Source organism: Clarias gariepinus, chromosome 18 (genome assembly GCF_024256425.1).
Source record: "Clarias gariepinus isolate MV-2021 ecotype Netherlands chromosome 18, CGAR_prim_01v2, whole genome shotgun sequence".
Lineage (NCBI taxonomy): Eukaryota > Metazoa > Chordata > Actinopteri > Siluriformes > Clariidae > Clarias > Clarias gariepinus.
Genome location: NC_071117.1, coordinates 2,596,557 through 2,624,421, shown reverse-complemented (window position 1 = coordinate 2,624,421; position 27,865 = coordinate 2,596,557). Strand labels below are relative to the sequence as shown.

Below are 27,865 nucleotides of genomic sequence, written 5' to 3'. Positions count from 1 at the left end.
GAAACGTTGTGAATATTTGAGGCCTGATTCTTGAAAATCGATGTTGCTTCAGAACTTGCAGAAGTAAGAGACACATCTGTGTGTGTGTGTGTGTGTGTGTGTGTGTGAGTGTGTGAGAACTGTACACGCACTCATTCACCAACACCACTTACACATTACGAGAACTCGCATGGGAGTTATTGCTACATCCCCCATACAGTCCTGACCTCACTCGAAGCCAAGGAGTTCCTGGGAGGCCGGTGTTTCAGATGTGAATCAGACAGGCAGTCTAACGAGAAAACTTTCTACCTTAATGGTATCCAAGTACTAGTGAAAGTCTTTGATAAGTGGTTAAGGACATTGAACTATGGTTTGGAAGGTCACAGGTTCAAATCCCATGACCACCAAGTTATCTCTATAGGGCCCTTGATCAAGGCCCCTAAACCTCAACTCCTTAATGAGGTAATAATTTAAGTTGCTCTGGATAAGGGCGTCTAAATGTTCTGTGAAGTCACAAAAAGTCCCACTTTGACTCGAACACCTTTTAGCTAACTAGAAATCTTCCCCTTCAAGATTTTCCACACTGAACTTCTACTTGTCCGACTTTCCCTCAGCCCCTCACACTCTTTCACACACACACACACACACACACACACACTCGTTCCCTTTTATTTTCATGGTTTATTTTGTTATGATAAGGTCATGACATGGCACGGGTTCGTGTGTGTGTGTGTGTGTGTGTGTGAGAGAGAGAGGTTAAGTAAAGTCATGATTAGAGGAACATTAGAGGAGAACCATCCTGTAATGTGATTATAATGTTTATATGTTCAGCTTATTATAATAATAACAATAATAATAACAATAATAATAATCACGTGTCCCAGTGCTGTGTGTGTGTGTGTGTGTGTGTGTGATAATGAGTTACACTGTATCAGGTTAATGTTCAGAGTTTCAGGCTTTAAGTCCGAAGTTCTGAGTTTTACAGTTGTAGAAGCCAACCGTCATCCATCTGTCAATCAGAACCCGGGGGAGTTTGACAGGCAGTTAGGCTGACCAATGAGAGCGGAGGGATTCCTGCCTGAGGGCGGGGCGATAAGAGTTTCCTGACTGTCTCCTGACCGGATGGGATCAGTTCTGGGTTGTTTTTCCCGTTACTTTTCAGCAGCTCGCCTTTAATCATCATCATCTCGGCAGTGTGTGTGTGTGTGTGTGTGTGAGGCGCCGGAGTCATGGGGAACCGGGGCATGGAGGAGCTCATCCCGCTCATCAACAAGCTGCAGGACGCCTTCAGCTCCATCGGACAGAGCTGTAACCTGGACCTGCCGCAGATCGCCGTGGTGGGCGGACAGAGCGCCGGGAAGAGCTCCGTGCTCGAGAACTTCGTGGGCAGGTTAGCGCCGGGGCTAATGCTAACCGCTAGTGCTAGTGCTAACCGCTAGTGCTAGTGCTAACCGCTAGTGCTAACCGCTAGTGCTAACCGCTAGTGCTAACTGCTAGTGCTAGTGCTAACCGCTAGTGCTAATGCTAGGCGCTAGTGCTAGTGCTAACCGCTAGTGCTAGTGCTAACCGCTAGTGCAAACCGTTAATGCTAACCGCTAATGCTAACATTCTGTTGGGAGGATGTTTTTTTTTCCATCACCTTATAGTATTAAGTTTAAAAACAGCAAGTGTGGTTCAGTTATGTGTGGAACCTGAAACACACACACACACACATATATAAATAAATTAACATATATAAACATATACTAATATATACAGTATATAGTGTGTTTATGTATATATGTGTGTGTATGTGGGTCAGTCAAAAACTACACTGACTTCAGGGAAAAAACACACATTTTATTACTGAATGTATTTCTGTATGTTGTCTGATAGATTATTAAGATTATATTAATATAATATACTATTATACATGTTTTAATTTTCCTGAAGTGTGTATACTCTCTATCTGTGTATCCATCAGCATAAAAATATACACACAGCCTGTTTATATAAATATATAAATTTGTTGAGTTTTAAGTTTGAAGTAAGTCAGTCGTAATGTTTATAGTATTATTACTAAGGGTGTCACGATCCTCCAAACCCTCGATTCGATTACATTTTCGATTCTAAAGTCACGGTTCGATTCGATTATCGATTTAAAAAAGGAAAAATTTGAAAGCACAAGCTATGCCATTTTAAAACTTTTATGCAATATAATAATATCTGATCTTTGTTCGCAATGTACCACACACTACATTGTCCAATTTAAAATGTTTATTAACAAGATAATGTAACAATAACTTATATCTTCAGTCAATTGGAAACTTATACAAAATAACCTGTATAATAATAGAATCTAATTTCTCTTTTGTAACTGCAGTTTTCTTCACAGATGATGACATTCAAGTTCACAAAAAAATAGCAGGTTCAAGTTCTTGTTAAAGAGGAATATGAAAAGAGAACTGCTAAAAATTTCTTAGGATTTCGTAGTGCGGTTCTAGCACACTTATTAAATGCCTAAAACCAGAGTTTTCTACCACTGAATAAGGTCGCATGTCCGCAGCTATAATTACTCCTACCGCGCTTGTAATTGCCTTTGCATGTGTTGAGTTACTTGGAAGTTTTATTCCAAATGAAGACGGGAGAGTAGTTTGTGTTACCCTTGTGGGTTCAACAGACAAATCAATGCTTTTGTGGTGCCTGCGGAGATGCCCTGCCATGTTAGTCATGCTGCCGGTGGAATAATGTGGTATACGTACATAGCAGAGCTTGCAAACTGTGTTTTTGCAACTGTGTGAGTTACGTTGTCAACATAACTCACTGGAAATCCAAAATACTTCCACACCAGCGACTTCAGTGACTGAGGAGGGGGTTCATGTTCTGTCGACGGGTCTCCTGCGTCTGCAGTTGCCATGCTATCTTTTGGCTGTTGTAGCTGTTAGGTTGATTCGCAGCACTTCAACAAGCGTGTTTTTTTTTCGCTTGGCAAGCCAAACTGACGTGACATGGGGCGTGGCAGCATCGACGATTCCATTTTTTGATTCGATAATCAAGATTGAGCATGAATTTTGATCGATTTCGATTTAAAATCGAAATTCAATTCGTCTGTTTTGTGATGTTTAACGTGGCGAGTGTGTGTGTGTGTGTGTGTGTGTGGAGCTAAAGTGTATTGTCAGAGCCTTGTGTGAACTCTTCAGGATGAGTCAGAGAGCTGAAACAGTCGATTCCAGGATTGAGGCAGGAGGTCCAGAGCTTCTCACGAAGCCGAGAAAGCACTTTCACTTCCTCCAACTGTGTGTGTGTGTGAGATAGTGAGAGATGGAGAGAGAGAAATTGTCATGAAACGTCTTTTGAATCTCCGTCCCCACTTTTAGAATTTTTGCTACAATTGGTTACAGATTCTTAAAGTGTGTGACGAGTCAGGAGACTAATCAGTCTGGGATTCCCGGTCCTCACTTTTACACTTTTTCCTAAGTGTGTGATGAGTCAGAGGTGTATGCGTATGGCAGTGTTTCCCCACATATTTGCGTGGAACGGAACCAACATGACCTGCAGCATAAAAGTGGCCTGTTACTAAAAATTAAATACAATATTAACACAATATTTTGATTTATTTGTTTTTTTTAGACATTTCACATTTTAGAGATCCAACGTACTAACCCTAGTGGAAACGTAAAGTGTAAGACAAAGTAAAACAACAACAACAAAAAATATTAAGAACCAAACACTTTTGTGTACACAACCCTTAAAAACCAGGGAACTTAAGTCGTGTTTTGCATTAATAAGTTTTATTAAATATAACATGGAGTCATGACTATACTGTATATAGAGTTATCCTTGGACATAACATTTTGTTTGTCAGCGCAAGCTAGGAAATATGAAGAATTAAGGTTTATTTGATTTTAACCAGCTATACACACATGACTGAGCACAAAAAAAAAAAGAAAATGGCACAGATTCGTAGGATCACTCATTTTTATGGTTGTTTTTGGTTCTTTCTGTGACCTAATAATAATAATAAAGCACATTTTATGACTTCTGCATTTTAAAAGTAATAATAACTGCACGCTAATATGTTTTGCATGATATTTCTCTGTAGCACTCATAGCTGTAAGATTTTGACTTGCAGTCCAGGTGGTGCTCTAATCGTACCTAGGTGAGAGTGTGCTTATCTTTTGTCTCCCTCTCGCTGTCTCTCTCTCTGTCTCACACTAACTCTCTTAGGGATTTTCTCCCCCGAGGTTCTGGTATTGTTACTCGTAGACCCCTTATCCTTCAGTTGGTCAACCACAAAGCAGGTTTGTATACACACACACTCTTACACATACACACCCCTGGTGTGGTGTGCATTGTCCGAGAGTGTTTACGTCTCCACCCACTCCCCTCCCCCCACCCCTTGTAGAATATGCCGAGTTCCTGCACTGTAAAGGTCGTAAGTTTGTGGACTTTGATGAGGTGCGGCTGGAGATCGAGGCCGAGACGGACCGCATCACCGGCTCGAATAAAGGAATCTCACCCATTCCCATCAACCTCCGAGTGTACTCTCCTAACGGTAACACGCTGAGATCTAACTAGATCGAGTCCCTTTTTGATAGAACGTTCCCCAGAATCATTAATACGAACAAGATGACTTTAGTTAAGATAAATAGCGACATGAAAATTGTGTGTATTTTGGTTGAACATGTACAAGTAGTAAAGTACAATTTCTAATAAATGGAATTTTATATTTTCCTAACTGGGTCCCTTTCTGTCTCTCAGTGCTGAACCTGACTCTGATTGATCTTCCTGGTATGACCAAGGTTGCCGTTGGCGATCAGCCACAGGATATCGAATTCCAAATAAGGTAATCGGTTAATTAAGGGTGGTAAGCCGCAAGCTAATTGGTCGGAACCGTATAAGTACTGCTTTCTGTCAGTATTAACTCTGTGTGTGTGTGTTGTGTGTGTGTGTGTGTGTGTGTGTGTGTGTATACATACACAGGGACATGCTGCTGCAGTTCATCACCCGGGACAGTTGTCTGATCCTGGCTGTCACTCCTGCGAACACCGATCTCGCCAACTCGGACGCGCTGAAGATCGCCAAGGAGGTCGACCCCCAGGGTGCGCGTTTGTTTGTGTTCACACATGGGTGGGTGTGATTGAGCCTACTTGGTGACCTTTAACCCCGTGCCTTGTAGGTCTGCGCACCATCGGCGTGATCACCAAATTGGACCTGATGGACGAGGGGACGGACGCCCGAGATATCCTGGAGAACAAACTGCTGCCTTTGCGTAGAGGTACACACACACACACACACACACACACACACTTTGGGTCACATCACAGTGGTTTTACATTATAGTAGACTCCTGAAACAGTCTAGATTCTGAAAAATATTCCTGGTTTAATAATAAAAGTTTTAGATTTAATAAAAAAGTAAAAAAAAAAAAAACTTGGATTATGAAAATACTTAATCACTTATGAGATTGTGGTTTTAAATCATAATTGTGTGTGTGTGTGTGTGTGTGTGTGTGCGTAGGCTACATCGGCGTGGTGAACCGCAGTCAGAAGGACATCGATGGGAGGAAGGACATCCGCGCCGCTCTGGCCGCCGAGAGGAAGTTCTTTCTGTCTCACCCTGCGTACAGACACATGGCCGAGAGGATGGGGACGCCTTACCTGCAGAAAACACTCAACCAGGTACACACACACACACACACACTCTGTACAGGGTAGTGCTTTATTAAATATAAAGGCAGTGATGTTAATGTTTTAATGTTATAAAGGTTGTGTGTATAAATATTAACCCACATGGATTATAACGTGACCTGTCCGTCTCCATAGCAACTGACCAACCACATCCGCGACACGCTTCCCAGTCTGCGCAGTAAACTACAGAGCCAGCTGCTCTCTCTGGAGAAAGAGGTGGAGGAGTACAAGAACTTTAAACCTGACGACCCCACACGCAAAACTAAAGCCCTGCTGCAGTGAGGACACACACACACACACACACACACGCACTTGACTAGTCACAGTAGTCATTTTGGGCTCATTTGCTAAGTGTGTGTGTGTGTGTGTGTGTGTGTGTAGGATGGTGCAGCAGTTCGCTGTGGACTTTGAGAAGAGGATCGAGGGATCTGGTGATCAGGTGGACACTCTGGAACTTTCTGGAGGAGCTCGAATCAACCGCATCTTCCACGAGCGATTCCCCTTCGAGCTCGTCAAGGTCCGTAATAAACCAGAGAGAGATTCTAACAGGAAGGAGGAAATTAGAGAGAGAGACAGAGGCAGACGTGAACTGGACGTGACACAAATACAGAAGGAGATTTCAGGACAATGTGAACATGAATCAGAACAGCGACAACAACTTGTGTTAATGTTGTGTGTGTGTGCGTGTTTTAGATGGAGTTTGATGAGAAAGAACTGAGAAGAGAAATCAGCTACGCCATTAAGAACATTCACGGTGTGAGGCAAGTGTATACACACACACACACACACTGATTATTGTGTTTCTGTAATTCCTTTTACAACACTTTCTTAAGCCAGTGTTTTGCATGAACTGTGTCGTGACCTTCCCGAAAGTATCCAGCAGAGGGCGCGTTACCCCATCGACCCCTCCAACACCATGTGCCAATATAATGCCACACAGAAAGCTATTAATCACTTTTCAGCGCAAGTTAAAGACATCGTCACAGCTGACCCGTTTGAGGTATCAAAAATCCCTCCGCAATTTCGCGTCCTCAATGTCTTTAGATCACATCGGCCCAGTTTGGTGGCGATCGTATAAATTCCCTAGGAGGAGTATATCAAAATTCATCAGGTGCGTTTTGCAAACGACCCAAAATAACTGCCTTCCTGTTGAGTAGAGTCAATGACATGCAGTGTGAAAATTGTTCGGCTCAATGAGGTCTAAATATATATATGATGTCATAGTGCTTGGGTCCTAATTAGAAGATGTGAGGAGGATAATTGCTTTAGGCAGAGGGGAAGATAATGAGAATGGAGACAAGAGACTGAAAGAAAAGGAAAAGACCAAGTGAGAAAGGAAGGAGGAAAGTTTAAGGGTAGATAAGAAACAGTAGATAAATAATGGAGGAAAATAATAATGAAGGCAGGAGAAAATCTTCAGGAAGAACTAAAACAAAAAGACTTGTCTCATAACCTTCCCAAAGGTATCCAGCAGATGGCACGTTGTGATTCAGCAGGATAAAAGAGAAAAAAAAGGACAATAAAAATGGAGTAAAGAGAAAATAATTGAAAAGAGGAGAAACAAGACCAAAGAGATAAAGAAGTGTAAAATAAAAAAAGAATGGAGATAGGACAAAAGCAGATTTCTCTCAGCAGTCACACGTGTGTGTGTGTGTGTGTGTGTGTGTGTGTGTGTGTGTGTGTGTGTGTGTGTGTGTGTGTGTGTGGCATGTATCAGGACGGGCTTGTTCACCCCTGACCTGGCCTTCGAGGCCATAGTGAAAAAGCAGATCATTAAGCTGAAGGAGCCGTGTCTCAAATGCATCGACCTGGTCATCCAGGAGCTCATCAACACAGTCAGGCAGTGCACTAGCAAGGTAGCGCATGCAGCTACCAGAGGGGGGCGCTGCAGAGGCGAGCAGGGGAGGGGAACGATCTGCACAGCCTCTGCATGGAGTTTAATTTAAGATCTTTTTTACTTTAGACTGAAACGTCTCACAGTTCTAACAGTTAAAGGGATTTAATCCCAATAACTAGCTCTGGATGGGTGGTGGGCGGGGCTTCGGTTCAGTACTGGTACACCTGACCGTGTTAGTAAGATCAAACTGGAGCTGTGCAGATCGTGCTGGTCTCTCCACCTGGTCTTACCCCATCCTCTGAGTGAGCATGTAGAGGAGGTTGGTTTTAATCCTGACTCTGGTCTCGATTAAAGACGAGCTTCTGGATTCGACAATTTCACCTACACACCACATGATCATCATTCACATGATACTGCAAACTGAAGTAAAACCATGGCATCTCTAAATACTGTGGATGAATAGGCATGGATGCATGGATGCAGAACTGGATAATGAAAATATAAATGATGGATAGATATTTAGATAGATGAATAAACGGGCTGAGTAAATAATAAGCAATGATGGAATAAGATGAAGAAGTGGGATGGATGGATTTGTGAAATATTTAGCTGACAGGCATCAAATATACTTTATTTAAGGGGCAGTTATAAAAATTGTCTGTGGGTGGGTGGATGAATTAAGGAGATGCCACTGGTGATTTGGATAGGAAAGCAGCGAGATACCATTAGTGGATTAGAAGAATGGGTATGATGGATGGATGGTGGTAAGCATTTGATGGATGATGTAGAATGATGGGCAAATTTGAATGCAATAAACAGATCAAATATTTAGGTGACAGGCATCAACTAAACTTTATATAAGAATGGTCCTTATGGGTAGATGGATATATGGATGGATGGATGACGTAAACGATGCTATTGGTGAATTAGATAGGATAGATAGGATGAATAGATGGATGACTGGTGACTGACATTTGAAAGATTATATAAAAGGATGGGCAGATATAAGATGCATATGTGGGTGAATGATAAATGCATAATGGATGGATAAATTCTTAGATTAGTGGATGAGTAGATAATTTTGATGAACAGGTAGAGTAATCATTACTCATACCTTCACCTACTCTAACGCACCTGAGGTACACTGAATAAATAAACGAGTAGCATCTTTACCTAACCAGGTGAGATTTGTAGAAACCAGAAGCTTGTCTGCTTTGAGGCGAAGTGTACTGTAAAAACTGAACTAAAACGTTTTGCTCTTTTTCCCTTATTTCTTTCCTGTTTTCTCTTTCTTTACCTGAACATCCTTTTTTTCGTACGTCCCTGTTTTTGTATCCTCCCTTCTTAAACCTGGCCACCTTTTTTCACATTACCCTGGTATAAAAATGACCCCATCCCGCCCTGCTCTACCCATTTCCCATGATCCCTCAGGACGGGCTTGTTCACCCCTGACCTGGCGTTCGAGGCCATAGTGAAAAAGCAGATCGTTAAGCTGAAGCAGCCATGTCTCAAATGCGTGGACCTGGTTGTGTCTGAGCTTTCTGCTCTCGCCCACAAGTGCACAGAGAAGGTAACTGACCATGATCTGCTGGGAGAAGGGAGGTGAACGAAAGATAAAGTTAGATGTAAAAAGTGATTGGATAAATAAAATGATAGATTAATAAAATTTAGATAATCTGCAGAAACAGTGGAGAAACGGTGGAAATGATTAGGACAGTGTGTGGAAGTTTGCAATTTCTTTTGAAAGGTTAGTAGATGGGTTACACAGATTGCTAGGTAGGTTAAAGGGAGTAGCAGAGATTATGGATTGATGGATTACAGACAAATAAATAAATCAGTTACAAATTATGTAGATAGTTGGATACTGGCAGATTAGTCAGATATAAGAGTTGGATAAGTAAGTAGATTAGACAGATGATGGTATGTGATAGATGGATTAGACAGATATTAAAGGTGGATGTGTTTGAGAGATGTAAAGGTTAAATAAGTAGATGGATGTAGGAGCTGGATGGAAGGATAGATTAAAAGATGTATGTGTTGGATAAGTGTATGGATTAGACAGATGTCGAGGCTAGATGGGTGGGTGGGTTAAATTATATTGAGGTTGGATGTGTAGATAGATTAGATAGATGTAGGTTTTGTTTGGGTGGGCGGATTGGGTGCATGTAAGGGTTGGAAGGGTTAGGGGTTAAATAAGTGTAAGGGGTTGGAGTGGATGTGGATTAGACAGGTGTAGGGGTTGGATCAGTGGAAGGAGTAGGCCAATGTAGGGGTTGGATGGGTGGATTAGACAGATGTAGGGGTTGGATGGGGGATAAGACAGATGTAGGGGTTAGATGGGGGGATTAGACAGATGTAGGGGTTGGATGGGTGGATTAAACAGATGTAGGGGTTGGATGGGGGGATTAGACAGATGTAGGGGTTGGATGGGGGATTAGACAGATGTAGGGGTTGGATCAGTGAAAGGAGTAGACAGATGTAGGGGTTGGATCAGTGGAAGGAGTAGACAGATGTAGATGTTGGATGAGGGGATTAGACAGATGTAGGGGTTGGATCAGTGGAAGGAGTAGACAGATGTAGGGGTTGGATCAGTGGAAGGAGTAGACAGATGTAGGGGTTGGATGGGTGGATTAGACAGATGTAGGGGTTGGATGGGTGGATTAGACAGATGTAGGGGTTGGATGGGGGATTAGACAGATGTAGGGGTTGGATGGGTGGATTAGACAGATGTAGGGGTTGGATGGGGGGATTAGACAGATGTAGGGGTTGGATGGGGGATTAGACAGATGTAGGGGTTGGATGGGGGGATTAGACAGATGTAGGGGTTGGATGGGTGGATTGGACAGATGTAGGGGTTGGATGGGTGGATTAGACAGATGTAGGGGTTGGATGGGTGGATTAGACAGATGTAGGGGTTGGATCAGTGGAAGGAGTAGACAGATGTAGGGGTTGGATCAGTGGAAGGAGTAGACAGATGTAGGGGTTGGATCAGTGGAAGGAGTAGACAGATGTAGGGGTTGGATCAGTGGAAGGAGTAGACAGATGTAGGGGTTGGATGGGTGGATTAGACAGATGTAGGGGTTGGATGGGTGGATTAGACAGATGTAGGGGTTGGATGGGTGGATTAGACAGATGTAGGGGTTGGATCGGTGGATTAGACAGATGTAGGGGTTGGATGGGGGATTAGACAGATGTATGGATTGGATCAGTGGAAGGAGTAGACAGAAGTAGGGATTGGATGGGTGGATTAGACAGATGTAGGGATTGGATGGGGTGGATTAGACAGATGTAGGGATTGGATGGGGTGGATTAGACAGATGTGGGGATTGGATGGGGTGGATTAGACAGATGTAGGGATTGGATGGGGTGGATTAGACAGATGTGGGGATTGGATGGGGTGGATTAGACAGATGTAGGGGTTGGATGGGTGGATTAGACAGATGTAGGGGTTGAATGGGTGGATTAGACAGATGTAGGGATTGGATGGGGTGGATTAGACAGATGTAGGAATTGGATGGGGTGGATTAGACAGATGTGGGGGTTGGATGGGTGGATTAGACAGATGTAGGGATTGGATGGGGTGGATTAGACAGATGTGGGGGTTGGATGGGTGGATTAGACAGATGTGGGGGTTGGATGGGTGGATTAGACAGATGTAGGGGTTGGATCAGTGGAAGGAGTAGACAGATGTAGGGGTTGGATGGGTGGATTAGACAGATGTAGTCATTGGATGGGGGTGGATTAGACAGATGTAGTCATTGGATGGGGGTGGATTAGACAGTATTAGGGATTGGATCATGGGTTAGAGAGGTACTTTATTGAAACTTGAGATTTGATACAGTCGGGTAAATATTGTAATCATATTGTGTATGAATATTAATTCTTGTGTATGTGTGAGAGCTTATCGTTTCCTCGCTTGTGGTCCCCCCTCCGCTTTTTCCCTTTAAACCCTGAATCTCACTACCAACCCCCCCCCCCCTCCCCCCGCCCCCCACATTGGCGCATCAGATCAGTCAGCTCAGCCCCTGATGATTGTTTTTAACCACGTCCAATCCAGTACTCATGGCTTTTTTGTAATGATTGTCCTTTTAGTTTTTTGTCAGTAACTTTTGTCCTTTTACGCAAAAAAATAAAAAATAAATCCAATTTCTTGTCCAGTTCTTGTCCTTCTCTTGATTTCATGATAAAGCACTTCCTCCTTTTTTTTTTTTTTTTGCTGACTTCATGTTTTTTTTATTCATCACCACAGATCTAACTGGCATCCGGATCTCTAACAACCATAACCTCTGTGATTTTATTCTAATCCTGTGTTCGTACATAGCTGATCTAAAACAAATCTAACCTACAAACTTTCAGATTACTATAATGCCTGGTATCGCATGTCTTCTGTGCAGCCCTGGTCTTTACTGCTTGTAACATTCTCATGTGTGACTGTGTTATAACCACTGATGATACTTGGTGTGTGTGTTTGTGTCTGAGAAATAGAAATACTTATTCTGGTATTACAGCTGAGCATATGGGCGTGTGTATGCGTTGATGCAGTGATGTGTGTTTTTATTAGCTGAGTTCATATCCCTGCCTGCGAGAGGAGACCGAGAGGATCGTCACCACCTACATCAGAGAGAGGGACAGCAAGACTAAAGACCAGGTGGGTGATGACAAACATCTGTCTGGACTTAATGTTTTGCAGAATATTTCTCTGTAGTGTAAGTTTCTCTTCACTTGTAAGGGGGGTTGCAGTTTCGTTTTTTTGTTTTTGGTCTTTGAATGATTACAGGGAGACAAGAGCAGTGTCTTTGTCAGCCATATTGTTTTTTTTTTTTTTTTTGGTGTATTGTTAATAATTAGGTAATTATTGAATAAAAAGTAAAACTGTTTAAGAAAAAAATCTTCTTTGCTGTTTGTTCCCTCGCTTCTGCTCCGTCCATGCTTTTGACATATCGACAGCGCTCCTGCTCTGGTACGTTTGTAAAGATCCTGTTTGCTTATTGTGATGTTCCTCCCACTGTACAGCGCCCCCTGTTGCTGTGGAATGATCACAAGTTGCTTTTTTCGTTTCAGAAATGCATCTGGCTTTGTCCTGTATCTGTGCCCTCTTTTTTTTTTTATCTCAATTTGCAAATTTTTGTACTTATATTTTCACTTTGTTTTATGTTCACTTCTTGTGTTGTGTTTTATGTGGTATTTAAACATAGCTACTTTATGTCCTTAATTTTTTGTTGCACTGTGTGTGTGTGTGTGTGTGTGTGTGGTAGGTAATGCTGTTGATCGACATTGAGCTTGCCTACATAAACACCAATCACGAGGATTTCATTGGATTTGCAAAGTGAGTAACCCCCTGACCTTTGACCCTAAAGTAAGATACAATGTCTAGAGCAGCATTAAGCATTAATCCATTAACCTTTAATTATAAGTAAATGTAAAGATTATCGGATGGTGTTGCTTTTGTTTCTTGTCGTCTATAGCGCGCAGCAGAGTTCCACGGTCACCAAGAAGAGAGCTGTTCCAAACCAGGTGCTGGTCCAATTAGCATATTCATGTCGCTGCTAATGGGTGTGGCTCTCTGAACTCATTACCATAACCACACCCCTTTTGCAGGTGATCAGGAAGGGTTGGCTTACGATTAACATCAGCATCATGAAGGGTGGCTCGAGGGACTACTGGTTCGTCCTGACCGCTGAGTCACTCTCCTGGTACAAGGACGAGGAGGTGTGTGTGTGTGTGTATGTGTGTGTGTGTGTGTGTGTGTGTGAGGGAGAGACGGAGAGAATTCTGCATTATAATTAGTTATAAAAGCTAAACATACCGTGTGTGTGTGTGTGTGTGTGTTGCAGGAGAAAGAGAAGAAGTACATGCTCCCTTTGGACAACCTGAAGATCAGAGATGTAGAAAAAAGCTTCATGTCCACCAAACACACCTTTGCCATCTTTAACACTGAGCAGAGGTTTGTGTGTGTGTGTGTGTGTGTGTGTGTGTGGTGGCTACTTTTGTCACCATATCCATTACTACAGGTGAGAGTGACTATAGTCTTTTGGCTGTGTGTGTGTGTGTAGGAATGTGTATAAAGACCTGCGTCAGGTCGAGTTGGCCTGCGACTCTCAGGAGGACATGGACAGCTGGAAGGCCTCGTTCCTGCGGGCAGGAGTGTATCCCGAGAAAGACCAGGTATCTGCCTGTGTGTGTATTAATGATGATGATGATGATGACGGTCAGTACAACCAGGTGAGGTCATGTCTTTGTTTCCAGGTGGAGAACGGTGAAGGAGCTCCAGTAGACACCATCTCCATGGACCCTCAGCTGGAGAGACAGGTCGAGACGATCCGGAACCTGGTCGACTCCTACATCGGCATCGTCAACAAAAGCATCAGGGACCTCATGCCCAAGACCATCATGCACCTCATGATCAACAGTGTGAGTTTCACTCCAGCACCTCCACCTTTTAGCATTCTGTTTCTCTGTATCATTATTTAGGGTGTATAACTCTGTATACTCTTCAGTACATGTTTCCACATTACGTTCTGATTGTCACTGTTTTACTGATGACCTGAGAAGGTAGGATCAAGGTAGGATCTTAGATACGTAGGACCCTGGAAACACAGGACCTTAGATACGTAGGACCCTGGAAACACAGGACCTTAGATACGTAGGACCCTGGAAACACAGGACCTTAGATACGTAGGACACTGGAAACACAGGACCTCAGATACGTAGGACACTGGAAACACAGGACCTCAGATACGTACTGTAGGACACTGGAAACACAGGACCTCAGATACGTACTGTAGGACACTGGAAACACAGGACCTCAGATACGTAGGATTTTGGATGTGATATTCCTCAGATATAGTAAATGTAAATTTTTGATTTTTTATAATTATGTAATTTGTTATCTTAATCCTGCGTCCACTTGGACGTCTTCATGTTAACATGTTAATCCTGCGTCCAGGCCAAAGACTTCATCCACTCGGAGCTGCTGGCCTTCCTGTACTCGAGTGCGGATCAGAGCGTGCTGATGGAGGAGTGTGCCGATCAGGCTCAGCACAGAGAGGACGTCTTGAGGATGTACCACGCCCTTAAGGAGGCCCTCAGCATCATCAGTGACATCAGCACCACCACCATCTCCACCCCTCTGCCCCCACCCGTGGACAGTAACTGGATTAATTCAGAGGCCAGGTTCATACACTGTTTATTTATCTGTCTGTCTATTTGTCTGCTTGTCTTTCAATACACACACTTAAATACCTAAATCCTCCTCTCTCTATCGTTCAGTCCTCCTGCTCAGATGAAGCCTCCCAGCTCCGTCCCTCCTCCTGGTCGTCCTCCGGGGGGAAGGGGTCCCGCAGGTGGTCCTCCTGCAGGCTCTGCTCCTCCACCTCTGGCTCCTCCGATTCCATCTCGGCCCGGTCTCGAGTCAAGCTCCGCCCCTCCACCACAGATCCCCTCTCGACCTGCCCGCGTGCCCCCTTCGGTACCACCTGGAATCCCTAGGTACGACCTCTCCCTCTTTCTCGCTTTCTCTTACAGTATCACTTAAGACTACCTGCTGAGATGATATTAGACACCTCAGTGCAGCGCTAATGAGTGCTTTCAGTAACATATAGATCTGCTTCTTTCTAGCAGAAGACCTCCGGCAGCTCCCAACAGGCCGACCATCATCCGCACGTCTGAGCCGTCCCTGCTCGACTAAACGCGTCTATACCAACGTTTTCTTTTCTACATAAAATAGATGTCGTATTTCGGGAATAAACTCACAAACCGACTACACTAACTAACCCATGCTAATTTTCTAAGGACGACACCAACTACGAACCTAATTTATGTAAAAATAAATTAAGAAAATGCAACAAATATCACTAACAATTTATTTGACTAAAGCAGGTTTTAATCATTGTGTTGTAGCTACAGTGTTTAAAACAATAACATTTCATAGCGCAGTATAAGAATTCTGTATTGAAAAACATCTGCGATTTATGTTTAACTTCTTTTTTTTTTTTTAAACATTTCATGAACAACAGATATAACGTCATAATGTAACACGTATTTAAGAAAATCATCACGTTTACAGATTCTGTACAGATAATGTTTAGAAGTAACTCTAAGCTGAAAAGGTGCTAGGTTTCATCTAACAAGGTTTGTGATCATAATCAATTGTGATATATTTACTAACACAATAAACCTCACTGATCGCTAACATGCTAACACGCTAACACTCTAACACGCTAACACTAATTAGGGACCTAAACTGGAAAGTGTTTTGTTTTTTAAAAAGTGCCTTAACTACGACACTCCATTCTGTTCAAGCGTCTCGCACGAACGCTCACGTTCAATGTGCTTGTACGTATATATACGCTTTTTTTTTACGTGCATCGATTATATGATTTTACCACTATAGAAGTGTGTGTGGGGGGAGGGGAGGGTAATTTAGTGCAAAGAGCTGCAAGTAAATTTGTCAAAGAGATTGTGATTTAATTAACTACAAATTTAGTTGATAATAGAATCCGTTTTGTGACGGCTACGGAAAATTGATTTCTGTACGTTACAACTTTCAAACTTTCAGGAATCATTACATGTTTAAAGTTGTAATGTAAGAATTTTGTAACAGTAAGAATGAAAGAGGCGGGCCATGAGTGTGAATATCTACAAAAAGCTTTTAAAAATGTTTCTATGAGTCGTGACGACGGAATTGTAACATCGTAACATCACGCGAGCATCGACTCTAAGCGAGTGTGTAAAACTTTGGAAATGGATTCGACTGCGATCCGTTTTGACGTCACACGCAGTTACAGAAACACAGCTTTATAAGCGGCGCTGGATTTCAGCTTTGCGATCGCTCAAATCTTCCTGCTCACGTTAGTACATTAGCTAGCTGTGTTTATCACTACAACGGCTTAATGCGTGTGTATCTCTGCTCTCTGCCGTTAGTTACCCAGTTATGGAGCTAGCTTAGTTTTTTAGTCATACAGCATTAAAGGCGATATTACGTTATTTTAGTCTGCCTTATTTTTCTTATATATCATCCTATCATTATAAGTTATATTATTATTCAATTCTGACGCTTTCTTGTGTATGCAACTTTAATTATTCTTTTTTCAGTCTGAATTCTTGAGTTTTTTTTTTTTTATATTTTGTATTACAGCCGCCTGTGCCTTGTTGTTATAAGTGCCTGCTTTATAATAATGTTCCTCAATAATGCACATACATGCAACTCAATAGAAAATAAATAATAATAGTAATAATAATAATAAAGGGAATTACACTCATTAATGTTTTTCTTGATTTTTTTATTTTTTATATTTTATGTAGTTGTTATGCTTTACAGCTTAAGCATGATATTCTAAGTTAAAAATCTTTTTGAGTCTGGAGAGAAATCAGACGTAGGATCAGTTGATCTGGATGTAGGACGCAGGGACGTATCCCATGTTCCCGTTTGTCTTCTTCACCCTCACCCATCCGTCTCCCATGTCCACCATCATGCTGAGACGCTCCCCGGCCTGCATGCTCACCTCCCCCTCTTTCACACCTTAGAGGAACGACAGAGAGACGTGTATTAGAGACGAGGTCACAAGCAAGGGGTGGCAGGGGAACGGCGTATGTGAACTTTGTTACTGTACTTAAGTAGATATTTCACGTATCTTGAGCTTATTTGAGTTGAATCAGAAACCAGATTTTGCGTCTTCACTTTGGTGCCACTTTGATGCCTGAGTGATCAATCGAAATATTTGTCCTCTAGTTTTCAGAAGCATCACCACCCTCACTGCACGTGAAAAATTATTGCACGTGACCACAAGTCAAAAAGTTCTGCTCTAATAATACACATCCACTCAATCTCTGTAGTAACGCGGGTGTCCATGTTGTTTTCACATTCCGACTTAAAAGCACAACTCGGACCATCTGTGTGAACGCAGCAATAACTGAACGCTCGCTCTGACGGCTGCAGGTAGCGTTAGCTCGCTAAGCTAAACGCTTAAATTAAAATGCCTAAAGCTATACGTTTCTTAATTGTGGCTGTATTTCACAACAAAGAATTTTGACACCCTGACACGGGATACATTTTCAACATTTTTGTGTAAAAACACGCGTGTCCTCGTCCCCAATCAGACCGGCTCTAGCAAAGTCCGGAAATGTCATTAATTTTTTTTCCAAATATGGTCATGTTTCTGCAGGATGTTTGCCAAAATTTGAAGCTGGTTTGTAGCAGATCAAGAATCCCACTACCAAAACTCCTTTACTGTTATTGGTGTTAAATTATTGAAGTTGGGTTAGGTAATATATTATTATTATTATTATTTTAATTTACTTATATTTATGTATATTTTAAACTTTTAATATATTATTCTCTTTAATGCTATCCACAATTTTTTCCTATCAATTCTGGGACCGGTACTGTTTTAAAAGTATTGATTTGGCTCTGGTTTCGTACTCTAGTGGCGTGTGCGTGGTATTTGAAGCAGGAATGTCGCCACCTGCTGACTATTATGCATAATTGCATGACTGGCCTTCCTTGAGAAAAGGCTAATGACGTAAGCAGTGTTTCAAATCTAAAGCATAGCTGGTTGCAACAGCGATGGAAAACTGCATTCGAGAATTCACAGTTGAAATCGGAGAGTTAGAGAGATTTTTCCATTAAAAAGGCAACTGTGAGCTAATACGAACCCTGTACTTTTGTAAAATTGTAAGTGAGTGCTTCTGCACTTTTAATTAGGTACATGTACTGTAAATTGAGGACTTTTACTTCTGCTTGACTACGATTTGCGCTAGGGAATTTACTTTTACTCAGGTCCAGGATTTGTGTTCTTTGCCACAATGGGGATAAAGAAGGGAACAGGAAGGATGACATGAGACGCTGAAGAGACATTGAGAGGACAACATGAACTAAACAGGCAGTGAAGATGATTGGGGACGTAATGGGTGTGTATGGTGGAGCTACATTTGAAGACATTGTGGAGATAAATGTAGAGATGTTGTATAGAGAGAGAGAACGGTTATATGTTGTTTATAGGTAAGACTGTTTGGGGACAAACTATGGGAGGCTAGTTAAGATAGTTTGAACATGTCCAGAGGAGGGATGAGGGGTATATCGAGTGACAGGAGGAGAAGAGGAAGACCCAAGATGAGGTGGACGACAGAGTTAGATGGAGACAAACGGTCCTCTTTGGCGCAACTAATGGGATTATCAGAAAGCAGGAGAAGATGGAGACAAAAGGATAGATGTGTAGAAGATGACAGAGGTAATAAGGAAGGTAGAGAGGAGACTGGAGTATAAAGGAAGATGTATTGGGTATACAGTATTAGATGTACTGTAAGAGACCATGTGACTGATCCTTTTACCATTAAAGTTGTAGAGGGCAAGGCACTGGGCGATGGGCACGTCTTCATCAAAGTCTTCATCAAAACTGCCTGGGAAATCATCATCTGATGGCTCAGTGGGAATTACCGTGTGGTAATAAGGACTATGCCGTGCGAGATACCAGAAATATCAGATGAGAAAAAAAGTGTTACACACCTGAATTCATTTCTTCATAGAGAAAACCGTTTATTGTACTTTCATTCTTCAGTCTTATTTTCTGAGGATCTTAATATATAAACACACACACCTGGTCTGGCCATCACTGTGTGTGCCGCCGCCGCCGCCGCCGCCTCCAGCCTCAGCCAACCAGGCCTGCAGAAACACAGTGCGTTAACAGTGAGCCATCGCCCCCTGCTGTTATTCTATTTAAAAGAGAGGTAGTCAGCGATTCTCATCACGATGTGCTAGCTCTCTGTGTGTGGGCTGAAAAATGTTTGTACACAAATGTTCGTACACAAATGTTCGTACACAGCCTTGTAGGGGATTGGATAGGGGGATAGGGGGTTTATCCACATGCGTTCCGATACATCGGGCGATGGATACTTCCCACCCTGGAGATATACACGTCATTTTGTGGCAGGTACTTGGGTTGGGATGCCCAAGTGTACCTAAGCACATGGGGGGTGAGGGGACTTTGCTCAAGGGTCCAGCAGCAGCTTTGTAGCATCAGGGCTCAAGCCAGGGACTTCCTGATCTGCAGTGCAACACAACCACCGAGCTACCCCTGCCCCCCTGGTTCTGTAAACAGATAATTACCAAAGTGGACCATAACAGGCCACATAACCCTGTTCCAGCCAGTCAGACAGGTATTGCTGGATCCCCTTCCTGAGGCAACCCCCCTCTTTTTCTAACGGGGTTCGGGACTGGCACTACATGCACTGGCTTGGTATGTGGTGTGGCAACTTCCTGACAGCGGCGCTCGACCGCGGATCATCAGACCCCCAAATCAACAACCTGGAGTCTTGGACGTCTGAGCCACCACTGCCCTTTAGTGACTGATGATGTGATATCTTAATAGTGATCAACTCGTCTGGTTGTTAGAGGCTCTGCCTTGAGAAAGCACGTCTATGAATTTTGGCAGTGGAGCATCTGAAGCTTATGCATTTGTGTTAATAACAAAATAATCATTTTTCTCTGGAATCTCTGATCCAAGTGTGTGTTTATACCTGGTGTCTGGAGAGATCCGCCTTCAGTCGGCTGATGTTCTGTGTGGTTTGGGTAATCTGAGGCTCCAGACTGGCCGGGTCTCCCAGCTGATTGTTCTGCTCGTACACCCGTTTCATCTTATTCAGAGCTTCACTGTACAGAACATCATCATCATCATCAGCAGCAGCAGCAGCAGAAGCAGCACTGATGCTAATAACCGAGTGTGTATGTAATGCTACCTCCGGTCTGTCTCTTTATGGAATTCCTTATTGAGTTCGTCGATTTTCTCCTGAAGACGTTTCTTTCTCTGGTCTGAGGGCAAGTGGGAGAAATCATCTGTCGAAGGAGGCTACACACACACACACACACACACACACAGAATTATTATTATTAATAATAATAATAGTAATTATTATTATGATGATGATTATTATTATTATCATTGTTATTACCATGTGTTTGTCCCCAGTGGCACCTTGCTGTAAAAAACATTGAAAGGAGAATATTTAAAAACATGTATTTCACACACATTATAATGTATTATAATTACAAATAATAATACAGCACCTCTCAACACCTGCTTATGTAATTTTATTTTATTTTATTATTCCAAGTCCAGTGTTCCACACCGCAGCACTGTACCTACAGTCTATGGGTTAGTGGTGAATTCTGCAGGGCTACACAGTATTTTGCATGTTCTCCCCGGGTTTGGTGGGTTTCCTCCCACAGTCTAAAGACGCACTGATTAGTGAGTGTGTAGTGTGTGAATAAGCGTGCCAGTATGCCTGTGTGCCCGGCTATAGATTGGCACCCTGCCTTGTACCGTGGCTCTCCTGTTTAAACTGTGCAGTTCTTTAATGTTGTGTACTTCCTGTGGATAGTTTACTGTATTCTCTTTAATATATGTGGCCAATAAACCTGATTCAGATTCAGATCCGTATAAAGACAACATATCAGATACCTGATGTACTTTGGTCATCACTTTGGTACCCAATAAGAACCCTGAGCTTCAGTACAAGGGCAGATGCTGGACATAAACCCAGAGGTATAAAGTATAATGTTACAGTATATTTATGTGTGTGTGTGTGTGTGTGTTTATGTACAGTATGTGTGTATACCTTGTTCTTTTTAAACAGCTGTTTGATGCGGACTTTAGGCGCGTGGTGTGCGTTTTCCACAACTGCAGCTCTGGTTCCTTGACTGTAATCCTCAAACTCTACATCAGCAGGGGGCATCTGACCTGATTTATGCATCTCGATGACGGTCATTGAGTCCTTAAACACACACACACACACACCCATACACAGAGTAATGACCTTGTTATATGACAAGTTGCTGTGGGCTACAGGTGTTTCGAGCATGTCTTAACATCTGGTGGTGGAGCTACGTCTCTCAGGACTGCTACAGGTCCGAGGAAAGTTTTTCTAAGTCTATCCAAGAGCATCTGTGGCCTTCTATAGTCAGTTATGGGGCTTTGGAAACCCGCAGAGCTCTACTGTAAGGACACGGCATACAGCAAGTAATTACAAATAAACAAAACACAGTACTGTTTCTGTTTTTATTTTTTTATGTTATACATATCATACAGAAGGTGTGTGTGGCCAGAGAAGCTACTTCTGAAGTTTATGCAACATGGAAGTAACCGATCTCACTTCCTTAAAAATTTCAAGTTGCTAACTGCGTTCGTTTTGGAGAGATGACTTTATATGAGCCCCAAACATGGCCAGTTTTCATCGTTATACTATTTCACTTCAAACAATAATCATTTCAAATGTTAATTATTTCTTTCTTTGAGTATTGATACTAAAATTGGTGTAAGCTTCTAGAAGCATATGACCTGTAAAAATTTTGCTTCAATAAAAAAAATTCTGTTATTTTGTAAAAGTTTAAAAAGCAAAAAATCTGTAGTGTCCGTAACCATGCCAAATTCATGTTGCAATATCTTAACAATTTAGCATTTTTTATCGAAACACGTTTTCAGGTTTATGTCTTTTCTTGTGAAATTTTAATCAGCCTTCAACTGAATGACAATTAAGAACACTGAGAATTAAGGATTTGAATTTTAAAAAAAGGTTACGGACACTACAGACATAAAAGAGCATGAAACTTCACTTTTTCCAGCAAAGTGAGACACTTTTTTCTTTTATCACCAATACAATGTTTTGGCCAAAAGCAACATAAAAGGTAACACTGAAGTTCTCAGAGCAACTCTGAGGAAGGAAAGTACAAACCCCTTTATCTTAGTGAGGGGGTGTGGTCGACCCTGTTGTTAGGGATGATACAGGAATTCAAGGACTGTGATTGCGCTCTTTTTTTTCGTGAAAATAGACTATATGATAATAGAACAGACAGAATAAATTATATAATCATGACTACAGGCTACTTCATTCAAAGTTTCTGTTATAGACTAAATATCTTAAAGTTAATTACAGACAAATACTAAAAATGTTGAAATACTTTTGAAGCAAACAATTTCCACACAGTAGTTACTATATTTACGTTCTTACATTTATTTATTATACTGATTTTATTACTTGTGATCCATTCCAGATTGATGGGAGCAAAATGTCTCACCTTTCACCAATTTACATGATTACAGGACGGTCTGTTTAACTTACACTTTGGGATGGAATTGGACACTTTTATCTTTATGTTCAGTGTTTGGAGAATATTACATCTTTCCATCATTTCGTCCTCTGCTATAGAAACTCTTAAACCTCTTAAAAGTCCTCCTCTCTACTCTTAACAATTTATAACTTAGGAGCTGTTTTTCGATCGAAGATGTTTCGCGAATCATGTGTGTGTGTGTGTGTGTGTGTGTGTACCTGTTTCTCATGTGTGCTGCTGCACTGTGTGATGATGTGCTCCAGACTCTGGCTGATGGAGGGCAGCGTTTTCCTCTCAGTGTCGGCCAACAAGGCGTAATTTTCCCCCAGTTTCCTGATCCTCCTCTCCTCCATCCCCTGCAGCTTCTGACGGACACGGAAACGGCAAGGCAGGTTTATTTATACAGTATACAGTACAGCACATTTCATACACGTGCTTTACATAAAAGAGAAGAAGCTAATCATAAAAATAAATTGAAATCAACAGCAATAAAACAGTTAAAATGATTTTAAACAGTTTGCAATGAAACTTTTAAAACTATTTAAAATGTAACACTTATAATCAAAATAAAACAGTTAAAAAGATACAAATAAAACACGGTGCTGTCGGTTCGGACACAGCACAGCGCTCGTTAAATATAAACACACAGCTTCTTATTCTGTTCTATTTGAGTTATGATTTTTTCCCTTTAAACTGGATAACAAGAACAAGCAGTTGGCCTCTGGGATTAATAATGTAAAAAGGGGCGGGGTTAATGCATGGGGCGGGGTTAATAGATAAGGGGCGGGGTTAAGCTGGTTTAGTTTCAGCACTGTGACATCTACAGACTTCTAATGAGACAGAGAAGTGTGTGTGTGTGTGTGTGTGTGTGTGTGTGTGTGTGTGTGTGTGTGTGCGAGCTCACGTTAAGAACAGTGGGGATGTCCGTGTGGTAGAAGTTGTTCTGTTCCTTGTTGTATTTCTGCAGTTGAACAGCGTACTCGTTCTTACAGTCATCTGACTGGTCCAGACGCTGACGAGCATGGATCTTAGCCTGGACCACACACACACACACACACACACACACACACACAAATACAAAACATTAACTAAAGTGTGTTAGTATCTCTACATGAATATCTCATGTATTTGTATTTGTTTGTGTGTGTGTGTGTGTGTGCACCTTGTCTACATCTGCCTTGGTGGAGGTGGGGTCTTGTCCTATTCTCTCTGCTTGCTGATTGGCTTTCTCTGCCTCCTTCCACTCCTTCTCAAAGCGCTTCTTACTCTGCACACACACACACACACACACACACACACAATTGCTCTCTCTCTCTCTCTCTCTCTCTCTCACACACACACACACACACACACACTCTTACGTTCTCCAGCTGTTTGTAGCTGACCTCCAGGTTCTGCTGGTATTTCTTCACATCACCCAGATACTGATCCAGAGAGAGAGGAGACAGTCATCTGTCAATCATCCACATTGCTATGGTAACAGATTACTGTCTAACAGACAACAACAGCAGGATACACAAACATCTCTCTCTCTCTCTCTCTCTCTCCCTCCATCACCCCACCCCTCCATATTTCTCACATTCTTTCTCTCCAGTTTGAGGTCGTGCAGGTACTTGTTGAGGTCCACGCAGATGTTCGCCATGTTCTCGGCCATGCTCTCCCTCTGAGTCGCGCAGTCATTCAGGTTGTTCACCAGCGCCTGAAAAGCCTGCTGATTGGAGAACCTGGTGTCACATGACCAGAAACACAGCATGTGATTGGTGCGGAGTTGAACAAACAAGAACAAACTGATACATAAGAAGTAATAATCGTGGACACGCTCACTTTGTCTCCAGATCTTCTCTGCTGCCACGTCTGGTGTACTTTTTATAAAGAGTTCTGCACAAAGAGAGAGAAAAGGAAAGCAATGCTCAAAAACAAATAAACACAATCTCAACAGAGTCCAACACGGTGCTTGGCTCGGACTGTAAGTGCACCGTCTTGTGGCGCACAAGTTAGTAGCTACTGTATGAGAGCTACAGAGAAATATGATGCAAAACAAAACATAATTGGTTCATTGATTTTTTAATCAGCTGGTCATAAGAATCAAATGTATCTTATCTTAAGTGCTAACAAAATGTCCACATGCTATTAACTTCTTAGGGTTAGTGATGGATGCTAGGGTGTGTTAACATGTCACTTTGTTCATACATAGTCATTTCTTTGGGTATTTAACAACTCATCTAAGGAAGATGTCTGGGACAAATTACAACAGTGTCCAGGGTGAAGATGGTCCACAAAGGTGTTGAAGGTAAGGAGATTCCCTGTACTGTACTGAGCGTCGAAAAGAGCTGAATGTGCAGGGCCCATTTCAAGGAGGTCTCCAGGATGAGGAGGAACCTTGTACCATAGACCAACAAGAGGCAGCCAGCACAAACCAATGACATTTGCAGTGCCATGATCCCAGTTAACCATGATGCTCGATGGTTGCTGGAGCTACACAAACAAGGTAGGGCTTCTCGCCGTTCAGCTGGAGTGATTTTGAACAGGAAGACCTCTGATAGCAGCCTCCAACCAGACCCAAGTCGTTTTTTTTTTAAACCCTGCCATGTGATACTAGAGGCAAGTCCTGAGCATCTGTGAGAAACGAAGGCTTCTCCTTCTTCCTAGTCCAGATATGTTTCCTGTTACCTCTGCTTACCTGAGCCCTGGTCTGGTTTGTCTGGATCATGAACTGAGAATACATAATTATGCTATGGTTACCCAGGATCATGCCCTGCTGTGCCTGGATCATGCTCTGCCTCATGCCATGCTTTATGGAATCAACATTTCTGCTCAAGACTTGCCCTCCTTCACCAGAACATCTGCTCCATCTCAGCCCAGCCAAGCAGCTCCCACTGGTGACGGGAATGCATCACCTTCTTGCCAGGTTTCCAACCTTACTGACGTCATGTTTGCTCTACTGTATACTCCAGCTTTTAGGAGCATCATGAGGGTGATCTCGTCCTGTAGAGGATATCAAGCTGGTGCCAAGCTTCTTCCTGCCTGATGCCTGATCATACTCATTCCCAGGTTTGGCCTCATGTGCTCATGACGATTTAAAGGTTCGAGGTTCACACATACAGGAACATGAGTAGGATGTTAACATCTTTCCCATGGATTCCCAGATTTCTTGATATTCTCCCTAAAGAACGTCATTGTTTCTCAACACAGTTAGCGTTTCTTGAGTTATCCAACAACTGTGAAATGTCTAAATCAGGTTTAATAGAGCAAATTGTTTTTATATCAAATTGCATGTTTTACCATTCCCTTATTTGACCCTGCCCCAGAGGACACGCCCCGTCTTTGACCTCTAAACATTCAGTGTAAGCCTGAGGCCCGGTGTGTAAAAGGTCACTTGCTTGAGCTGTTTGGCGTAGTTCTGCTCGATTTCCACTCTCTCTTTGACAAACTTCACGTAGCGATCGATGAGGTCCAGACCAGACTGTGTGTGTTTCTCGATCGCATCATGCTGGTCCTGCAACACACACACACACACTTCCTAATTTTTACCACTCAAACTCAGCATTCTTATCGGGTTTTATTACAGTACAGGTTTTATCAGTTGCTTTCACAGGACAGATGTTTACAAAAATAATGTGGTAAAACCTCCAAACTATACAGTTTCATATCTTTTGTCATGACATTTGGTCTCACTTACATGCACACACACACACACACACACACACACATAAACATGCACAATCTTGTCTGACCAGTTTGCTGTTTACGTTCATTCCTCCTGACAGACTGCCATTGAAACACACACACACACACACATTTCCTGATGTTCTCACTCAAACTCAGCATTCTCATCGCGTTTCTGTTGCTTCTCCTGAGACTAAAGCAGCGATACCCTCAGATTGCTCTTCTGCTTATGAGTTCTGAGGTCTTCTGATTGGTCAGAACCTGGTGAGGTGTTAATGAATTCTCTATAAGGTTTATATTAAAGCATCGCTCTGAATCGTTACAGGGATGTGTGTATAGTAACATGTTTGCGTGACATTAGTGTGGAAGGAGTCTCCAGTGTCAGTGCTGTGTAACACTCAGACGTAAAGCGGTATCTTCAGGTTTTCTGATGTTTTCAGGACTCAGGAGGTTATAGAGGAGTAACTGCTTGAATGCACTTTCCCCTCCACTCAGACACACGTCAAGTGCAGCAGCAGTGGAGTAAAAGTCACACAGCCATTTATTGGACATATATATATATTTTTTTACAGTCGTCGTATATTTTATGAAGAAACACCAGGACACGGGGAAGGTACAGTAGACGATCCAGGAGCGACCAGAGCTCAATTCTCAATTCCCTTAAATTTCTTCGAGAGTTTTTTGTAATGACGACCGTCTCGTTTCACTTGCTAATTCGGGTTCCTGACTCAGATCTGCTTAAAGCTCCTGAGAACATATAGGCATTAAAATTCACATTTAAATAACTAGGAAGCGTAGTGAGGATATGCTCTTCCCCACTACACTGGTCCCGTATTTCTGCTCAATGCTTGGAGTAAATAGCTTTTTTTTATGACTACAGCATTTTCCTACAGCTCACCTTGCACCTGCATAATCCCTACTCCTTAACACACTTCGATTAGTTTCTTAAGCAGATCAATGGCATTAATGGATGGGGAATAAGAGAGACATACCCAGAGTGCTGTTCCCCAATCCATAACCTCGACTTCTCACGCAGGAAACGTCCTGAACGTGCCAGAAGGTCTAATCTGCGTCTAATAAGGTCAACCTTCCTTTACGCTGGGAGTCCTCTCAGCAGGGCGGTGCACCACTCCCACTTCGCGCATACATGTGTCTTAAAGAAGCCTCAGCTTGTAACACTCTTGACTTCACTCCAGCCCACACCTCACCTCCAGCACACACACACACACCTAAACCAGTGTCTGTACTTCCTGATTCTGCACAAACCGGCTCAACTGCTTGGGGTGCATTTTTCCCCCCACTCAAACACACCCCAAATTCTGACACAAACATTAAAAATAAACACTTATGCAACCTAAAGCTGAAAAAGACCTACTGAAGAGCTAAGAACTGAATGCGTGATGATCTAACCTGATCATGTGGTTTGCACAAATGAAAACTAGAAACTATAAGCTTTACACCGAGGAAGCAACCGATCAAGCATTTGGAGAACACTGTCTACACACACATTTTTGATTGCACTACAAGTCTATTTATCCTCACCTGTGATTAAATGCCACCCAGATGATGGTGACATCTGGTGGTGAAATTAGGCATTGCATTCCAGAACCAAAG

At 42.4% G+C, this 27,865-nt stretch overlaps 2 protein-coding genes across 5 annotated transcripts; one reads left to right on the top strand and one right to left on the bottom strand.

Annotated features, from left to right (window-relative positions):
• The first annotated feature begins 1,101 nt into the window (after positions 1–1,101).
• On the top strand, positions 1,102–16,745 carry dnm2b (dynamin 2b). Of its 4 annotated transcripts, none has more exons than XM_053476502.1 (21): positions 1,102–1,369; positions 4,186–4,259; positions 4,364–4,513; positions 4,720–4,804; positions 4,942–5,060; positions 5,138–5,236; positions 5,479–5,639; positions 5,784–5,926; positions 6,030–6,165; positions 6,342–6,409; positions 8,917–9,055; positions 12,047–12,133; positions 12,741–12,811; positions 12,951–12,999; positions 13,084–13,194; positions 13,320–13,429; positions 13,539–13,650; positions 13,732–13,896; positions 14,432–14,658; positions 14,755–14,973; positions 15,103–16,745. In XM_053476502.1, exons 1-21 carry the CDS (start codon positions 1,209–1,211, stop codon positions 15,170–15,172), a joined length of 2,556 nt encoding a protein of 851 aa, XP_053332477.1. In that variant the 5' UTR covers positions 1,102–1,208; the 3' UTR covers positions 15,173–16,745. The 4 variants fall into 4 exon arrangements, with proteins under 4 accessions (XP_053332477.1, XP_053332478.1, XP_053332479.1 ...); XM_053476503.1 differs by lacking the exon at positions 8,917–9,055 and adding an exon at positions 7,366–7,504; XM_053476504.1 differs by having other exon boundaries at positions 1,103–1,369; positions 15,106–16,745.
• trip10b (thyroid hormone receptor interactor 10b) lies at positions 16,746–27,394 on the bottom strand. Its single transcript, XM_053476501.1, has 15 exons — positions 27,244–27,394; positions 25,966–26,081; positions 24,410–24,463; positions 24,165–24,309; positions 23,947–24,009; positions 23,748–23,852; positions 23,490–23,618; positions 22,804–22,950; positions 21,097–21,252; positions 20,431–20,457; positions 20,218–20,327; positions 19,999–20,131; positions 19,080–19,144; positions 18,814–18,935; positions 16,746–17,005 (listed from the first exon to the last, which is right to left on the bottom strand). Exons 1-15 carry the CDS (start codon positions 27,265–27,267, stop codon positions 16,866–16,868), a joined length of 1,536 nt encoding a protein of 511 aa, XP_053332476.1. The 5' UTR covers positions 27,268–27,394; the 3' UTR covers positions 16,746–16,865.
• Between the last annotated feature and the right edge of the window lie 471 nt (positions 27,395–27,865).